General features: G+C 45.4%; 1 protein-coding gene across 1 annotated transcript; it reads left to right on the forward strand.

Annotated features, from left to right (window-relative positions):
- The first annotated feature begins 34 nt into the window (after window positions 1-34).
- Window positions 35-6,126, forward strand: CBLN3 (cerebellin 3 precursor). The gene is made up of 3 exons (XM_028507249.2): window positions 35-1,082; window positions 1,355-1,474; window positions 1,802-6,126. The coding sequence occupies exons 1-3, from the start codon at window positions 768-770 to the stop codon at window positions 1,997-1,999; spliced, it is 633 nt and encodes a 210-aa protein (XP_028363050.1). The 5' UTR covers window positions 35-767; the 3' UTR covers window positions 2,000-6,126.
- Window positions 6,127-18,118: the final 11,992 nt, after the last annotated feature.

The raw sequence follows: 18,118 nt of genomic DNA on the forward strand, positions 1-18,118 counted from the left end.
GCCCCTCCCCCGGCCTCGACCCCGCCCACTTGCCCGCAGTTCACTGGGTTTTCCTACCATCGCTTCGGATTCCTCTAGGTTCTTGCCCATTCTCCGTAGTACCTGGAAAACAGGGACCACTCATAAGAGTCAGAAGTGAAGAAAGCCTTAAAGGGACGAATCCAGTCCCTTTGAATGAAGCTATTGGAAGGCCAAGGAGGAAAAGTGACTGATCCAAGCACTTTCCCACCAAAAAGAATTGTTGGAAAAAGACAAGGGCTTTCCTTTCTAACAATGAAAAAAATGCCACTCAGAGTGCTGTAGACGTGTGACGGCCTTTGAAGAGGGGAGGGATGAGACAAAGGGCTATAGGCGCTGTCTTGTGCACATACACACACACACACACACACACACACACACACCCTATCTCCAAGGTCCCAGTTCCAGCCTTCAGTACTCTCTCCAGGGGCTGTCCTGGGATTCTGGCTGTAGCCTTCCTACTGGGCTGCTTCATCTCTCCTCTCCCTCCCAGAGCCCAACTGCTGTCATTTTGTGCCCTGCCAAAGAGGAGGGAACTGCAGTGACAGCAGGAGTGAGAAGCAGGACAGAGTTGTGGTGCACAGAGAGGTATGGAGAGGGAGACACTGAGACCAGGTGACAGTGAGACACCGAGAGAGGGCTGAGAAGCAGGGTAAGGGGAGTTGAGCGTCTGAGGGAGGGCAGAAACTGAAAGAAGCAGAAAGGTGGACAAGAAGACAGGAGGACTTGTGAGTCAGAGCCACTCAGCCATGCTAGGAGCAAAGCAGCACTGGCTACCACGTCTCTGGCTACCAGGTCTCACACTCAACTCCAGATTGCCCATGGCCCTGATGATTCTGGCCCTGGGGACCGGATGGGCCCAGGAGGGAGCAGAGCCTGTCCTCCTGGAAGGTGAGTGCCTGGTGGTCTGTGAGCCAGGCAGAGCTGCTGCAGGGGGGCCCGGAGGAGCAGCTCTGGGAGAAGCACCCCCTGGAAGAGTGGCATTTGCTGCAGTCCGAAGTCACCACCATGAGCCGGCAGGGGAGATCAGCAACGGCACCAATGGGGCCATCTACTTTGACCAGGTAACCCCCTGCCCTGCAAGGGCCTAGAATAAATCTAAGCCCACTGTGCTGTGGCCAGTTGCCCCCAATCTCCCTGCCCATCTCCTTTCCCTTCACTCCTACCCATGCTCCTCCTTGCCCTTTCTCAGTATTTCTTTTGAATCTGTGCATTCCTCCTGTTGGCAGCTACTTGCTACCCCTTATTTTCCTTACTCACTGTCCCATCTCCCAACCCAGCAGTTTCCCTGAGCCCCAGGTATCCCAGCCCACTCAGCAGGGTCTGCTTCCCCTAGGTCTTGGTGAATGAGGGCGGTGGCTTTGATCGGGCCTCGGGCTCCTTCGTGGCCCCTGTCCGGGGTGTCTACAGCTTCCGGTTCCATGTGGTGAAGGTGTACAACCGCCAAACTGTCCAGGTGATCTGAGCACTAGGCCCTGTCCCTGTCCCAGGTTGGGTGGAGGGAGGAATAAGCGAAGCCCAGCTAAATCCTGGACAGACCCTTCATTGGCCTGTGTCCTGGGGACCCAGGAGTGAGGAAGGAAAGGGCCTGCTTAGCAGAATGTGAAGGACCTGCAAAGTCCAACACTGGCCACCCCTCAGCCATCCCAGGAGAGTGCATGAGCTCTAGGTTCCCAGATTCCAGGGTATCCCTCTGGGGCTGGGGAGAAAAAGGGCAATCCTCAGAAACATGGGGTCCTAGGACAAGGTCTGGGGAGAAATGCTAACTAGGTTCCCTTCCCAGGTAAGCTTGATGCTGAACACATGGCCCGTCATCTCAGCCTTTGCCAATGACCCTGACGTGACCCGAGAGGCAGCCACCAGCTCAGTGCTACTACCCCTGGACCCTGGGGACAGGGTGTCTCTGCGCCTACGTCGGGGGAACCTGCTGGGTGGCTGGAAATATTCAAGCTTCTCTGGCTTCCTCATCTTTCCACTCTGAGGGCTCATGCCTTTCAAGGACAAAAATCCAGCCCCTGACCTCTGGCCTATGCCCTCTCCCCTCCTGCCCCAAAAGCAACATCTTTGAGGTTGGAGAGAGGTTCCCTCTGGCTGTTTGTATTTCAGCTTCTTGCATGGGACCATGTGCCAAACACCTAAGGTGATGAGCAGAGCTGTGGTGTCCCAGGACCTGGCCCCTCTTAACCCCTCCCCCTTCCCAAATGCCCTCACAGTCTCTCACTGCATCTCTTTGTCTGCAGCCCTAGGATGAGGGCAGGATTTGGCAGGTAAAGAGTCCTGCCACACTTTGCAGACTTTGCTCTTCCTTCTTCCACCCCACCTCCAGCTTCTGGCTCAGAGCTACTTGGAAACAGGTGGGCAGGTGAGCTTGACAGGCCCCCACGAGGGCCCAGATGGACCAGGCTCAGCATGCCCTGCAGGCTCCTTCCTGTGAGGATTGCCAGCATTGTGGATCTCGGCCAGCACAGTCAGGAGCTGAGCCGGCCCATATGGACTACGGCAGGAGGCTCAGCCACAAGTAGAAGTGTGGGGAGGGCCACTGAGCAGCCCAGAGCCTATAGCTGATAGGATAGGAAGGGAACATGTGACCAGCCTGAGCAAGGTACACATTTTTCATGTCCACTGGGGCAACCAGCAGGCAGTGAACCTGGGTGTTCATCTGTACCAGGTCCCAAATGGACTCTGGCTCTCACTTCCCCAGCTGAGACATGGGGTGTGTATGTTTGTTTGTACCAGCTGAGAGCAGGTGTACAGCACTTCCTTGGGCAGCTGTAGGTAGAAGGTCACATGTGGGCAAGTGTAGATCTCCAGGCATGGAACACATCAATGCCCACAGCCACCTTCTAAGAGTTCCACCTTTGCGGTCTGCACTTCGATCACTCCCTGCTCTGACCATCGCCTCCCTCCCCCAGCTCTCAGTTACCTGCAGTGAACCTGTTCTAGACTGTCCCACCGCCCCTCTTCTTTCCCCTGATCTGTGCTATCTTAAACTTTCTATTACCTTGAATTCAATAATTCATCCCTTCAACCAATCTCCTGCGAGTATTATAAACTACCTTACCTCCCTGCCCCATTGGCCCAGCATGGGTGACTCAATCAATAAAGCAACCAGAGAATTATCGTTGATGAGACATTATCAGATCACTCAAGACAGAAGATGCCATTAGAATTTGGGTCAGGATACCACCAGGTATATCAAAGAGATTATAAAACTGTACATTAGAGTCAAATAAAAAAGGATTTAGTAATGCTTGATTTAAGTAGGAAATACCAATGTAAATTTGTGGTTTGCAAAAGAAACAATTTTTCATACTATCACTAAAGTAGCATAGAAACAACATTAGGAAAAATTCTGATAGGTATTCTTAGCACCTGGATCTTTACCTCAAACATCATTCACCTTTAAAAGGACTCGGGTTTCCTAGGAGAATAGCTCCATGTCCCAGATAATTCTAGGCCTGGAACATGTTGTTGATGACAATAAGCAAGGATACTTTTCTAAATGTATAGGGGAGAGTGAGAAGACAAAGGGACCAATTTTAAAAGACTCCCATCTGACATTCTGTGGCAATTTGGCAATCAAAAGCAAAAATAATGTACTTAATTGGAAGAAGGTGATTTTTTTAAATGTATGACTCTAGTGATACTCCAAAAGGAAAAAGTCACTATGAAGCATGCAAAAAGGCAGTTCATATGCTGAGTGAAGAAGAATGAATATATTGGATATTTTTAGTTAATTTTGACAAATAGAATATAAATATAGTAGGTATTTTAACTATTCATAAGTTACACTTACTTTTCCTTATCTGTATAAGCAGGGAGGGGTGGATATAGAGAGCTGTGAGTAATTCCAGAAAAACATTGGAACTGTACCAAGAGTGAAAGAGACTGATTGGCACCATCTGGCCATATATTACAGCTAGGAAGAAAGAAAGCCCAACAGATAACTGCTTGCTGCTCAGACTTGATCCTTCATCTCTTGGGAAAGGGAGCCTCTATATTACCAACTAATTAAAATGAGATTACAGTAACAGTAAAGCCCAAAATAAGAATGGCTTACATAAGGTAGAAGATTATTTCTGCCTCACATAGAAGAATCTGCAGACAGAGTCCAGGGATGGATGGCAGTGCTTTTGGGTTCCTGTATTCAATTCTAATGTGTGTGGAGGGGACGGGGTGCTTTCCACAAAATGCCAAGCAATTCTCAGACACCAGCAGGATATCCAAGATTTTGACTCAATTCAACACAATTCTGACACTACCTGCCTGGATTTTGCATCAGATTCCACAGGTTAAGGATTCGTCCTACACCCCATCCCTCTTTGCTTCAGACCCCAGTAGAAAACCCAGGCTGTTAAATATACTTCTGATCAACTGCCTATAGATTAGAGGTTCCAGCGACCCCACTCCTCGGCAACTCAGTTCAAACACCAGTTTCAAGTCTAGGCTGTTCCCCGAGCCTCTGATTGACTGGCTGGGTTCCAGTGTTAAATAAAAAATTTTAACTTCCATAGCTGGGTTTTCTAAAAGAAAGGGTTTATTAGGCCGTTGCTATAAGGAGGAGGGGAAGGGGGAGGAGGAGGAGGAGAAGAAGGAGGAGGAGGAGGCGAAGAAGGGGAGGAGGAGGAGGAAGAGGAAGAAGAAGAAGGGGGAGGGGGAGGAGAAGAAGAAGGAGGAGGGGTGAGAGAGGGAGGGGAGGAGAAGAAGAAGACTACAACTGGTCTTGGGGCATGGAATCTAAACCACTGTATGGCTAAGTACAAAAGTTAATGTGTCTGACGTCCAGGAGTTTTGCAAGTGTTTTTTACATCAGGTATGGGGGAGAAAGCTGTAAGCCCATTCTGAAAGAATTTACATTCTCTATGCACAAAGGACTTGTGCATAGAAGGTGAGGTGGGGCTAGTTCTTGGAGGGGTGCAAGAGTCTGTAAAGCTCAAGTGCAAAGAAGAACCGAAGTCTCCTGGGGCTTGATGGTACCCTGCTATTCTCTCTTGGATAATCACAGAAATAGCTACCTGGAAATTAATCCTAAATTCCAACAGATGTACAAGAATGTGACCAGTCTTTTGTCACACAGCAATTAACAGGAATTGCACTGTCTCTTTCACTCTCTGGCACTGTAGCTTTAATTTAGACTGTCTCAGAATTTTTCCCTGGTCACCAGCTACCCCCTCCTTGGGTTCAATTACTTTGCTAGAGAGGCTCCTAGAACTCAGAGAAGCATGTTACTTACTTGCTGCATCACCAGTTTGTTATCAAAAGACTCAGGAACAGCCAGATGGAAGAGATGCACAGGGCAAGGCACAGGGAAAGGGCACGGAGATTCCAAGCCCTCTCCAGGTGCCACTCCCCCAGATCACGTGCTCACCAACCCGGAAGCCCTCTGAACCCTGTCCTTTGGGGATTTTTTGAAAGCTTCATTACAGAGGCATGTTTAATTGGGTCACTGACAATTGATTCAACTTTAGTCCCGCTCCCCTCCCCAAAGGTAGAATGAGTGCACGATGTGACTGAAAGTTCCAACCATCCTTCAGTTGACTCCATCAGCAACCAGCCCCCATCTATAAGTGCTTTCCAAAGTCACTTCATTAAATAACAGAAGACGCCTTTTTCAGTCTCAACACTTAGGAAATTCTACAGGTTTCAGGAGTTATGAGCCAAAAATTGTGGAGGAAGACCAAAGATATCTGAGAAATATATTTTGGCCATCTGAATGGCCAAGTACATCTTTCTTATAAGTCATAATATTGCAGCAGTTTTATGAGCATCGCAGCCCAGTTTCTCTTCCTGTGTTTACCATCTGTAGCACATCACCTCCTGACAGGATGGCTCCTTGAGTTCAGCCTTTACATGATGAGCCTTACAGCCCCAGGAAGGAGTGAAAAAAAAAAAGCCACACCCCTTTTCTTTAAGGACACTTTCTGAAAGTGCACCTCACATTTCTGACTGCATCTCATTGGCTGGAATAGTAGTTTAACACAACACCCATTTGTCTCACAGTTTCTGCAGGTCAGAAATCCAGCAGGGCATGACGGGATTCTTCACTCAGAGTTCCCAACACCAAACACAAGGTGTGGGCAGGACAGCCCTTCGTACTGAAGTGTGAGAGTCTATTTCCACGCTCATTCAGAACTCAGCTTTGATGGTTGAAGGGGAGCAGAGTTTGCAACCCCAACATATGCATGTTTAGAATATTGGTTATTTTAGGCTGACTAATTTGAAGAGCCAGATGACTTGGGAGAAGCTCTGGAAGCCAAGAGTAAGTTGCTCTCTGTAAAGGACATTTAGATTTACAAGGGAAGTCTCCATCTTTAAGGGTGTTTATCTCACTATAGCAGGCTTGCCTTCACTACTAGTGGAGAAGGCCCTGGACTGAACTCTGCATGACAACCTTACCTTTGTTTACTGTGCTTTTCCTGGTAACCTCCCCTAACTGACTCTCCCTGGCCAACATCACTGACAGTGGTATGACAAGGCAATGGCATCTACCCTGTTGGCGAGTTAACTAAGTGTTCCTGGGGCTCTCCTATGTATACAGAAGGTATACACGTTAATAAACTTCAATTTGATTTCCCCCTGCTAATCTGTGTCATGTTAATTTCATTATTAATACAGTGAGAAGAACCTTATGGTACAGGATAATTTCTCCCCAGCATGGCTATAGGACTGAGGCCCTGGCCCCCTCCATCTCTGAGCCAGCTACATCAAGCCAAGTCCTTCTCACAGTTTGAATCTCCCTGACCTACCCTTCTGCCACCTGCCTGACTTCAGTAGAGAAAGTTCTCTGATTTTAAGGACTCCTGTGATTAGATCGGCCCTTCCCAGATAACCCAGGGTACAGTAAGCTATTTTAAGGCCCATGACCTGAATTATATATTCAAAAGTCTCTTTTACCATGAAATATAACATATTCAGTGGTTCCAAGGATGTGGCGTGGGCAGCTGTATATCATGGTCAATAAACTCAAAGATGACATCATTTAAAGAAGAGGCATTCAGTTATAATACACTAAATGCATGGAAAAGGTGTAAGATTGAAAGAGTCCCATGAAATACAAAATAAGCTTGGGTTTTAAAGGTAAGCCAGTTCCTAGGTCCCAACCCAGAATTCATCCTTTTTTTTTTAATTTTCATATGAGTTTGAGCCAAACTGATGACAAGCTGGAAAGCAAGATCTCAAATGCTCCAGAGAAAGACAGTTTTACAGTTTCCTTTATACATTTGGAATAAGAATGTATTTAATGATAATCCAAAACTTGATCTGTGCTGAAATAATATTCTTTTGGATATCCAAATGGTCTCAAATGATATAGTGTCTGTCTCTTGGGTCTACAAACCAACTTTTATAATGAGTTTAAATGTTGGTGTGATAAATTTCACAATCCTTGTAGGATATATGTGCTTTACCAAATGTTCAATGCTTTTAGAGAAGCCAACCTATTATACTGGTGATTCTGTCAAATTGTGGAGGAGGATTTAAGTTTGCAGTTAATGTTTAAATAATTTGATTTATAAAACATGTTGACTTTGATTTGTTGGTTATATAAATCATGTTTAAATGTTGAGATAATTTTTGCTAAAATGAATTTATGAGTAAATAGATTAAGCAATAAATAAAGGACAGATGGCGGTAAGCATTTTGCTTCAGGTACAAAAAGCTCCTCAGACTTTAAGGATCCTAAAAATAGAATCCAACTGCCCTGCTCTCCCTACAGACATGCCCTGGCAGCTGATCGTTACAGAGAAAAGTCCCACACTGGGAGATTCTCTGTAGACCTAAATCCATGGTCTGTAGCCACACTGTCCTCAATCCTCCGGGCCAGCGGTCCCCAACCTTTTTGGCACCAAAAGGGCTTGGTTTCATGGAAGACAATTTTTCCACAGACCGGGGTTGGGGGGTGGTTTGGGGATGATTCAAGCACATTACATTTATTGTGTACTTTATTTCTACTATTATTACATTGTAATATATAGTGAAATAATTATACAACTCATCATAATGCAGAATCAGTGAGAGCCCTGGGCTTGTTTGGCCACAACTAGCGAATGGGACAGAATGGCCACTGTCCCATTCGGGGGTGACAGGAGACAGTGACACCCGAAGTGTGTTGCTTACGCCCAGTCTACTGTAATCTCGTCTTGGTTGCTGTCACTGCAGAAAACCCTGCCTCATAAAGATAAGATGTTGGAAATGGAAGCAGGCTTTTCAGTGCTTTTGTGGCAGTCTCAGGATATTCCACCTCGACTTTAATCCAGAATGTATGGAGATTTGAAGTTGTCTCAAACATACTTGTAAAGCCACTGTCGTTTGTGATTTCAAGCAGTTGATCCTCTTCTAGCATGGACAAAGTTGAATCACCTGGCTTATTCACAAATGGGTCTCGGATCCATTCCTTCCCAGTTTGGGGGTCTTTTGAGATTGGGCAGTAATGCTCAAACCCTTTTGAAAGCTGAAACAGGTGATCATGCACCAGCTGGAAGAAAGAAAACCCTGACTTTCAAAATCTCTGCTAATGTTTGAAATGTGTCAAAAATCCCAATGTTCACTCATCACCCCTGTAATTCCAGTTTGGCTTTGAATGCAGCCACTGTATCTACCAACTTGAACACGGTTGTCATTCTCCCCTGAAGTGACAGATTAAGTTCATTGAACAGGATGAATACATCACACAAGTAAGCAAGTTTTGCAAGCTATTCTGTGTCACTGAAATACACTGCTAGTGGTGACCATTTTTCTTTTTTTTAATATATTTTATTGATTATTCTATTACAGGTGTCCCATTCCCCCCCCCTTTATTCCCCTCCACCCTGAACACCCCCTCCCACCCACATTTCCCCCATTTTAGTTCATGTCCATGAGTCATACATATAAGTTCTTTGGCTTCTACATTTCCTGTACTATTCTTACCCTCCCCCTGTCTACTTTCTACCTACCATCTATGCTACTTATTCTCTGTACCTTTGCCCCCTCTCTCCCCCTTCCACTCCCCCACTGATAACCTTCCATGTGATCTCCATTTCTGTGGTTCTGTTCCTGTTCTAGTTGTTTGCTTAGTTTGTGTTTTTGTTTTTGTTTTTGTTTTAGGTGTGGTTGGGAGTCAATAACCATGAGTTTGCTATCATTTCACTATTCATATTTTTTATCTTCTTTTACTTAGTTAAGTCCCTTTAACATTTCATATAATAAGGGCTTAGCAATGATGAACTCCTTTAACTTGATCTTATCTAGGAAGCACTTTATCTGCCCTTCCATTCTAAATGAAAGCTTTGCTGGATAGAGTAATCTTGGATGTAGGTCCTTGCCTTTCATGACTTGGAATACTTCTTTCCAGCCCCTTCTTGCCTGTAAGGTCTCTTTTGAGAAATCAGCTGAGTCTCATGGGAACTCCTTTGTAGGTAACTGTCTCTTTTTCTCTTGCTGCTTCTAGAATTCTCTCCTTCTGTTTAATCTTCGCTAATGTAATTATGATGTGCCTTGGTGTGTTCCTCCTTGGGTCCAACTTCTTTGGAACTCTCTGAGCTTTCTGGACTTCCTGGAAGTCTATTTCCTTTGCCAGATTGGGGAAGTTCTTCATTATTTGTTCAAATAAGTTTTCCATTTGTTGCTCTTCCTCTTCTCCTTCTGGTACCCTTATGATCCAGATGTTAGAACATTTAAAGATGTCCTGGAGGTTCCTAAGCCTCTCCTCATTTTTTTTGAATTGTTGTTTCTTCATTCTGTTCTGGTTGAATTGTTTCTTTCTTCCTCCTGGTCCAAACTATTGATTTGAGTCCCAGTTTCCTTCCCATCACTGTTGGTTTCCTGTATATTTTCCTTCATTTTACTTAGCATAGCCTTCATTTTTTAATCTAATTTGTGACCATATTCAACCAATCCTGTGAGCATCCTGATTACCAGTGTTTTGAACTGTGCATCTGATAGGTTGGTTATCTCTTTGTCACTTAGTTGTGTTTTTTCTGGAGCTTTGATCTGTTCTTTCATTTGGGCCTTTTTTTTTTTAATCTCTGACCCTGTTACATAGCAAGGGGTGGAGCCTTAGGTGTTCACCAGGGCAGGGCAACTCACATCACTGCATTGTGACGCTGTATGTGGGGGAGGGGTCTGAGAGGGAACAATGCTGCTTGCTCTGCTCTCTACGGGTTTTCAGTCACTACCCACAATCAAATTGGGCCCTTCTGGTGCTGATTCTGGTCGGTGGGATTGTGTACATTCTAGGACCCTGTGGGTCTCTCCAATAAACTAACTCTCCTGTGAGCCTGGTTGTTTCTCCCTCTGCCGCATGAACCCCCACAGGTGTTTTCAATCAGAGGTTTGAGGCTTTATTTCCCTGAGCTGGAACCCCGGGTTGCTCAGTCTGTCTCGCTCCCCAGTTATTCCTCCCTGTTGATCTGCGTGCAAATGTGGGACCACCTAGTCCACCAGCCCCTGTCTTGCCCGCCAGCCACCACCTTGCCCACCCTGGTCCTCCAGCCACTGCCTTGCCAAGAGTCCTCTCTGCCCAGCTGCCCGTCTCTGCCCCGCTACCGGTCTGGATGAATGTTTCTTCTTTGACTCCTTGGTTGTCGGACTTCCATACAATTCGATTTTCTGTCAGTTCTGGTTGTTTTTTGTTTTTAAATTGTTGTTGTCCTACTTTTGGTTGTGCAAGGAGGCACAGTGTATTCTACCTATGCCTCCATCTTGGCCAGAAGTCCCTGTTTTTCTAAAAGAAATCTTTGGAGCAATTCTCATAACTCAAAAACTCTGGCCAGTGATCTACCTTTAGAAAGCCATCACACTTCTGTGTATAAGAGAAGATGGGTGTGCACTGCATCCATCTCCTCACAGAGCTGTGTGAACAGATGTTAGTTAAGGGTGTGTACTTTAATGTGGTTGATAATTTTAATTACATCCTGCAAAACACTTTTTAGTTCAGGTGACATTTTTCAGCCAGCCAGAATTTCTCAATGGATGACAGACACAGTGGGTAGACTCACATTCAGAAGTGACCTCTTTGACCCAAGGAGTGAAACTAGAAAGCCATCCAGTCATGGCAGCCACTCCATCCATGCACATACCGACACAAAATGACCTATTCGGTTTTCCTGATATGTAAGCATTCAAAGACTTGAATAGTTCTGCACCTGTGGTGTCTGTTGGCAACAAAAAGTCACAAAAACATATCCTCATGCACATCCTCCTAAAAATATATCACACAAAAATAAGCATTGTTGCCTTGTTGTCAACATCAGTACACTCATGAATCTGGATTGCACACCAGGGTGACTCATTAATTCTAACAATTGTGCCTCAATACCTCTGCTATTTCCTCAGTTCATCTATTTATGGTGCTAGCCAAAAGAGGAACACATACCACCTTTGGGAGGGGGTTGTTTGTTTTTTAAGTATATTTTATTGATTATGCTGTTATAGTTGTCCCCTTTTTCTCTACCCTTTGTGCCCCTCCACCCTGCACCACCCTTCCCTCCAGCATTACCCCCCTCTTAGTTCATGTCCATGGGTCATATACATAAGTTCTTTGATTCTCCATTTCCTACACTATTCTTAACCTACCACTGTCTATTTGGTACCTACCAATTATGATTATTTTCCCTGTACCTCTTCTCCCATTCTAACCCCTCCTCCTCCCCACTGGTAATCCTCCATTTGGTCTTTGTTTCTGTGATTCTGTTCCTGTCCTAGTTGTTTGCTTAGTGCTTTTTGTTTTTGTTTTTTTAGGTTAAGTTGTTGATAGCTGTGAGTTTGTTGTCACTTTACTGTTCATATTTTTTATCTTGTTTTTCTTAGATAAGTCCCTTTAACATTTCATACAATGAGGGCTTGGTGATGATGAACTCATTTCACTTTACCTTACCTGGGAAGCACTTTATCTGCCTTCCATTCTAAATGTTAGCTTTCCTGGATAAAGTAATCTCAGATGTAGGTCCTTGCATTTTATGACTTGGAATACTTTTTTCCAGCCCCTTCTTGCCTGTAAGGCTTCTTTTGAGAAATCAGCTGAGTCTCATGGGAACTCCTTTGTAGGTAACTGTCTCTTTTCTCTAGCTGCTTTTAAGATTCTCTCCTTATCTTACCCTGGCTGGTGTGGCTCAGTGGATTGAGTGCTGGCCTTTAAACCAAAGGGTCACCAGTTTGATTCCCAGTCAGGGCACATGCCTGGACTGCAAGCCAGGTCCCCATTAGGGGGCATGTGAGAGGCCACTACACATTGGTGTTACTCTGCCTCTCTGTCTCTCTCCTTTCCCTTCTCTCTATTTATTTATTAAAAATAAATAAATAAACTATTTTTAATAAAAGAAAGGATTCCTTCCTTATCTTTAATTTTGGGTAATGTAATTATGATGTGCCTTGGTGTGTTCTTCCTTGGGTCCAACTTCTTTGGGACTCTCTGTGCTTCCTGGACTTGCATGTCTATTTCCTTCGCCAGATTGGGAGATTTTTCCTTCATTATTTTTTCAAATAAGTGTTCAATTTATTGCTCTTCCTTTTTTCCTTCTGGCACCCCTATGATTCAGATGTTGGAACATTTAAAGTTGTCCCAGAGGTTCCGAAGCCTCTCTGCCCCTTTTTTTTTTTCTTAATTCTTGTTTATTTCTTCCTTCTATTCCGAGTCATTGATTGGAGTCTGGATTTCCTCCCCTTCACTATTGGTTCCCTGTATATTTTTCTTTATTTCACTTCTCATAGCCTTCACTTCTTCCTTTATTTTGCATCCACACTCAGTCATTTCAGTGAGCATCCTGATTACCAGTGTTTTGAACTCTGCATCTGATAAATTGGCTATCTCTTCATCACTTAGTTCTTTTTCTGGAGTTTTAATCTGTTCTTTCATCTGGGCCATATTTCTTTGCCTCAGCATACCTGTTACATTGTAAGGTGCAGAGCCTTAGGTATTTACCAGGGTGGGGCAACCCACTTAGCTGCCTTGTGGGGCTATATGTTGGGGAGGGATCAGGAGAGAACAAGACCTCTTGCTCAACTCTTGCCCCACTTTCAGTCACTTCCCCCATTACCCACAAGTGAATTGGGACCTTCTGATTCCCAGGTGGTTAGGTTTGTGCACCTTCTAGAACTCCATGGGTCCCTCTACAATCTCTTTTATGAGACTTGGAGTTTCTCCCACTGCCACACCCCCACAAATCCAGAGGCTTTGAGGCTTTAATTACCCATGCTGGAATGGGTCGTGTGGCCTGTCTTGCGCCCCAGTTGTTCTTCCTGGTTTATCCACATGCTAGTGTGGGAGTGCTCAGTCTGCTAGCCACCACCTTGCCCACCACTGCCTTGCCTTGCATCCTCTCCACCCCAGCTGCCTGTCTCTGCCCCTCCTACCAGTCTGGGTGAATGTTTCTCCTTTAACTCCTTAGTTGTCATATTTCCATACAGCTCAATTTTCTTGCAGTCCTTTAGTTGATTTTGTTTTTAAATTGGTTGTTGTCCTTCTTTTAGTTGTGTGAGGAAGCAAAGCATATCTACGTATGCCTCTATCTTGGCTGGAACCACGTACCACCTTTTGAACTGCAGCCTCTCCTAAAAGTTCATGTCAAATGTCCTTAGCAGCAGGCAGGATCAACTGTTCACCAGTAGTAAAAGGTTTTTTAGCTTTAGCAATATATGGTTAGCTACTAAGAATGATGCTCTCAATGCAGATACATTTGATGAAGTGGTGACCTTCAATAATTGCATATGTTCTTTGTGTTCACATTTTTTACTTTTGAAAAACTTCAAAGGCTTGTTCTTAATGCAGGGTGTTCGGTGTCTATGTAGTAAAGCAGTTTTGAAGGTTTCATGGCTATGTTGGATATCCAGTCACCACATACACAAAGCAGGCTTGAAGAATGTGAATCATCTGTTGTAATAAACGCACAATAAGTAGGTCCCTTTAAGCAGGACTCTTGGTATTTTCCTTTAAAATGCAGCTTTCTTTTTGTTGGCAGTCTCAGAGTCTTCTGCTGTCTCATCATTGGGTCTTTCCCCCTTTTCAAAGAAGCTCTCCAGAGACGTTTGTTTTTTTACTCATTTTGGCTAGGGTAGTTTGTGGCCTTACCAAAACAGTGACTGAGACTAGTAAGCAGTGCAGGAAAGAGGCATGGACAGAAGTGGTAAATAAAATAATGGGCAGGCCATATGTAGACTAAAATAAGTGTCAGATTCTGACTTAAAGACTGCCACCAGGTGCAGCTGTACAACTGAAGTACATCAACTCACTTGCCATTGTAAAGCCTGCCACCAGATGCAGCTTAATTGTCACTTGCCACTCACTGATAGGGTTTTGGTATGGGTCTGCAAGAAATTGATTTATTTTGGTCCCTGTGCAGTCAAACCTCTCTGCTAATGATAATCTGTATTTGCAGCTGCTCCCCAGTACTAGCATCACCACCTCAGCTCCATCTCAGATCATCAGGCATTAGATTCTCATAAGAAGCATGTAACCTAGATCCCTTTAAGGTTCCCACTCCTATGAGAATCTAATGCTGCTGCTGATCTGACAAAAGGAAGAGCTCAGGCACTAATGCAAGCGATGGGGAGCAGCTGTAAATACAGATGAAGCTTCACTCGCTTGTCTGCCACTCGCCTCCTTCTGTTCAGCCTGGTTCCTAACAGGCCACAGACTGCCCTAGGTACCAATCTGTGACCCTGGAGTTGGGGACCCCTGCTCCAGGCAATTCTTCTGTGGTTTCCTTTGCCAGACTCTTTCCTCACCCTCCACAAAATCCAAGTGAAGCCTTCCATTTTCTCCTTAAACCTCTACCCCACCAACTTTGCCCCCACTTGTCAGCAACAGACGGCTTCACATCTTACTTCACTGAAAAAGCAGAAACACCAGGCAGGAACCCTTCCCATCACCATATGTAGAAACTCACTGTCCTCCTCATCTGGGTTTCTTCCTACCTGGCTCAGTGGATGTGTCTTTCCTCTTGCCAATGCAGCTATCTTCATCCTCCAGCCATGGATCCCATTTCTTCCAAACACACCCTCTTCTTTTCTCTCATCTCTCCGATATGTCCAACGTCTCCCTTTCTACCTACACCTTCTCTTCAGCAGTTAAATAAACTCAAGTCTCCTAAACCTGAAAGAGAAAAAATGGGTGTGGAAATGGTTGTAGATATATAGTTATTCTGGGCTCTATATGTCCCCACAGCTAAATGGCATCATTCTCCTCCCCTTTAGAGCCAAATATCTATGCTCACCTGTCACTCACCTCTTAAGTCAGCTCTGGCCTCCACAACTCCACCTAAATTGTGCTCAGCTGGCCACTACTTCCACGTTACTGAAGTCAACAGACACTTCCTAGTCCTTCTGTTACTCAGGCTCTCCTTAACATCTGACCCTGCTGGCCACATCCTCCTTCTAGAAGCATTTTCTGACCTGACTTCCCTGACTGTGTACTCTCTGGGCTCTCCCTCCACCTCTCTGTCCAAGCCCCATTTTTTTCCAGGCTCCTCTACCTCTGCCCATCTCTTAACTGTTGGTTTTCTTCAAGGTTCTGCCCTAGGATTCCTTCTATCTGATGCACTCTCAAAAGCAGAAATTTCCCCCCATGTGCTCGCAACATCTGCATTGTTTATCTCTGTCCAGAATCTCCCTCCTAAATCTCAGACTTATATATTGTATGTCTCAGCTTGAAGTTAACCTACTGAAATTAGTCTTTCCTCCCTAAATCTGTTCTCCCTCCCTTGTTCCCTGTGTCTCCAAATGAAACCTCCCTGTTCCCCCAACGAACACCAGCTCTTCTCTTCAAGTCTTCCCTCTCCCATAACCCTCATATCCAATCACTCACATCCATTGACTCCATCCATTGTTTTCCATCCACCCTGGCTCAAACCACCCACCTCTCAGAGTCCTACAAAAGCTTCCTCACTGGCCTCTTGGCCTCCCTTAGTCCATTCTCTGCACTGGAATTGCTGTAGTGATCTATCTGAATGAACTTCACTGCATAGAGCTTCTCAGGGGAATCCCCAGGAGGGGAGTGGGTTTCAGAGTGAAATCCATATTTCTTAACATGGATTTCTGAGGTCTCTTACAATCCAGCTGCTGCAATCTCCCTGCTTCATTTTTTTTTACCATCTACAAGAATGGGAAAACTTGTGGAATAACACCCTTTATTAGCTGAGGGAAAACGGCACTTATTAGAAAAGGACAGTATGACATTTGAGTCAAAACTTACCAGGGCTGAAGGAATCATTCTCAGGCCCAACTGAGGTCAACCAGAACCTGTTTTAGTCTACACATCACATTAATCGGGGCCAAACTGAAATGGAGAGATCTTAGCTGAGACTATATAACATATTAATAAAAAATGGGAAGGCCATAGACTGTGGAGGGAAGGTAGCTCCAGGAACACAGTTAATGTACTGGCATGAGAGGCAGTGGGCACAGTGGTTAAGACGGTGAGCACGGGAGCCTCTCACTTAGTAGCTGCACAGGACCTTGAGCAAGTCAGTTCACTGTGCCTCATTTTCTTCGTCTCTGCATGGAGACAACTGTATCTACCTGACAGTGTTGGAAAACAGATCCGTGCCTGGCCCAGAGAAAGTGCTCAATGTGTGTAAGTTACTGTTATTGTATAAATTAGTAAACAAGTCAAAATTCATACATGTCCCAAGGATTCTTGGACAACCTTTAAAAAGCAGGCAGAATTTTTACTTTGTTTCACTGTGGCCGTTTGGCCGTTTATCTGTTCCAGTGCTTCTTTCTTTCAGGCATGTTCACCTTTACCCACGAACACAGGACTTAGCAGACGGTCGCTAAGAAAACCTGGCGCAGAGAGGCGTGTGAGGTGGCGGTGGGGGTCCTGATCTCACCAAATAGTTTATGTACGTTTTAACGTGGGAATAGGATGCAGTGTGGGATGCTCTCTATAATTTGCTTATGTCATGGACTCTCTGCATGCTGATGACTTTGTAATTTCTCATTTAGAGACTTGGCTAAACCCACCAGCCAGTGCCCCCAAGGAGAAGGGAAGATGGTGATGAGTATAAATGAGAGAAGTAGTGACTGGTAGTCTTTGGTACCCGAGGTGCTCAGCTGTAGACAAACCTTTTTTATTCCCTCCTTCAAAAACAGGAAGAATCTCCAGTCCCTGCTCAGACCTTGCAAATTGTCCAATGGTGAAGAACAGACATCTCACCATCAGAAGGCTCAAGAGGCCAATGTGGGCAAAATCTAATATTGCTTAAAGTTATCTTCAGTAAAAATGAGATGCTGCTGAGCCACCTTTCTGACCAGTCTTCCATGTAGGTGTTCTGAACCTTTCACTCACTGACCTGTACCAATAGCTTGTGCGTTATGCTTGGAGCAGGGAGTCAGGGAAGACCAGACCTGTCTGAGTGATGGGAGAGCGGAGACCGCAGGCCCCTGTGCCATGGGCCCCTATGCCACACTCTTTCCCGTGCCACCTGGAACTGTATTCGGAACTGTATCTGGACTGTCTCCCTCACCTGACCGTGGGCTCCAAAGGGGCAGAGACCTATGTTAACCCACATAACCTACTATCCACCCCACACCTAATCAAGGCCTGGCACACAGTAGATGCTCTGTAAATACTGAATGGCAGTGTACGCGTGAACTGGGAGTTGTCGGCTCCCAGTTCAGAAAGAAAGGCAGCAAGAAGCAGAGGCCTGAAGTCGGGAAGTGTGGCCAGGTTTAGGAAGGTCTCTGAGCCTGAGGGGTGGTCACAGCAGGAGTTTTAGAGGCAGGACTGAGAGAAATGTTAGCTACTGTGTGATCCTCGTAGTCAGTTCGGGCCGCTCTAACCAAAACACCATAGACTGGGTGGCTTAAATGACAGAAGATGTACTTCTCACAGTTCTGCAAGCTGGACATTCCAGACCAAGGCGCCAGCAAGTGAAGTGGCTAGGGAGTGCTCACTTCCTCACTTGCAGACAGCCATCTCCTCACGGTGCCTTCACAGGGTTGACACTGAGAGCAAGCTCTGGTTCTGTTCTCTTTGTTTTGTTTTCTCGCCCAATAAGGACACTAATCCCATTGTGGAGGCTCCACCCTAGTGACCTCATCTAAACCTAATTACCTCCCAAGGCCCCCCACTTCCTAATACCATCCCCCTCAGGGTTAGGGTTTCGACATATGAATTTGGGGAAAG

Source organism: Phyllostomus discolor, chromosome 1 (assembly GCF_004126475.2).
Source record: "Phyllostomus discolor isolate MPI-MPIP mPhyDis1 chromosome 1, mPhyDis1.pri.v3, whole genome shotgun sequence".
Lineage (NCBI taxonomy): Eukaryota > Metazoa > Chordata > Mammalia > Chiroptera > Phyllostomidae > Phyllostomus > Phyllostomus discolor.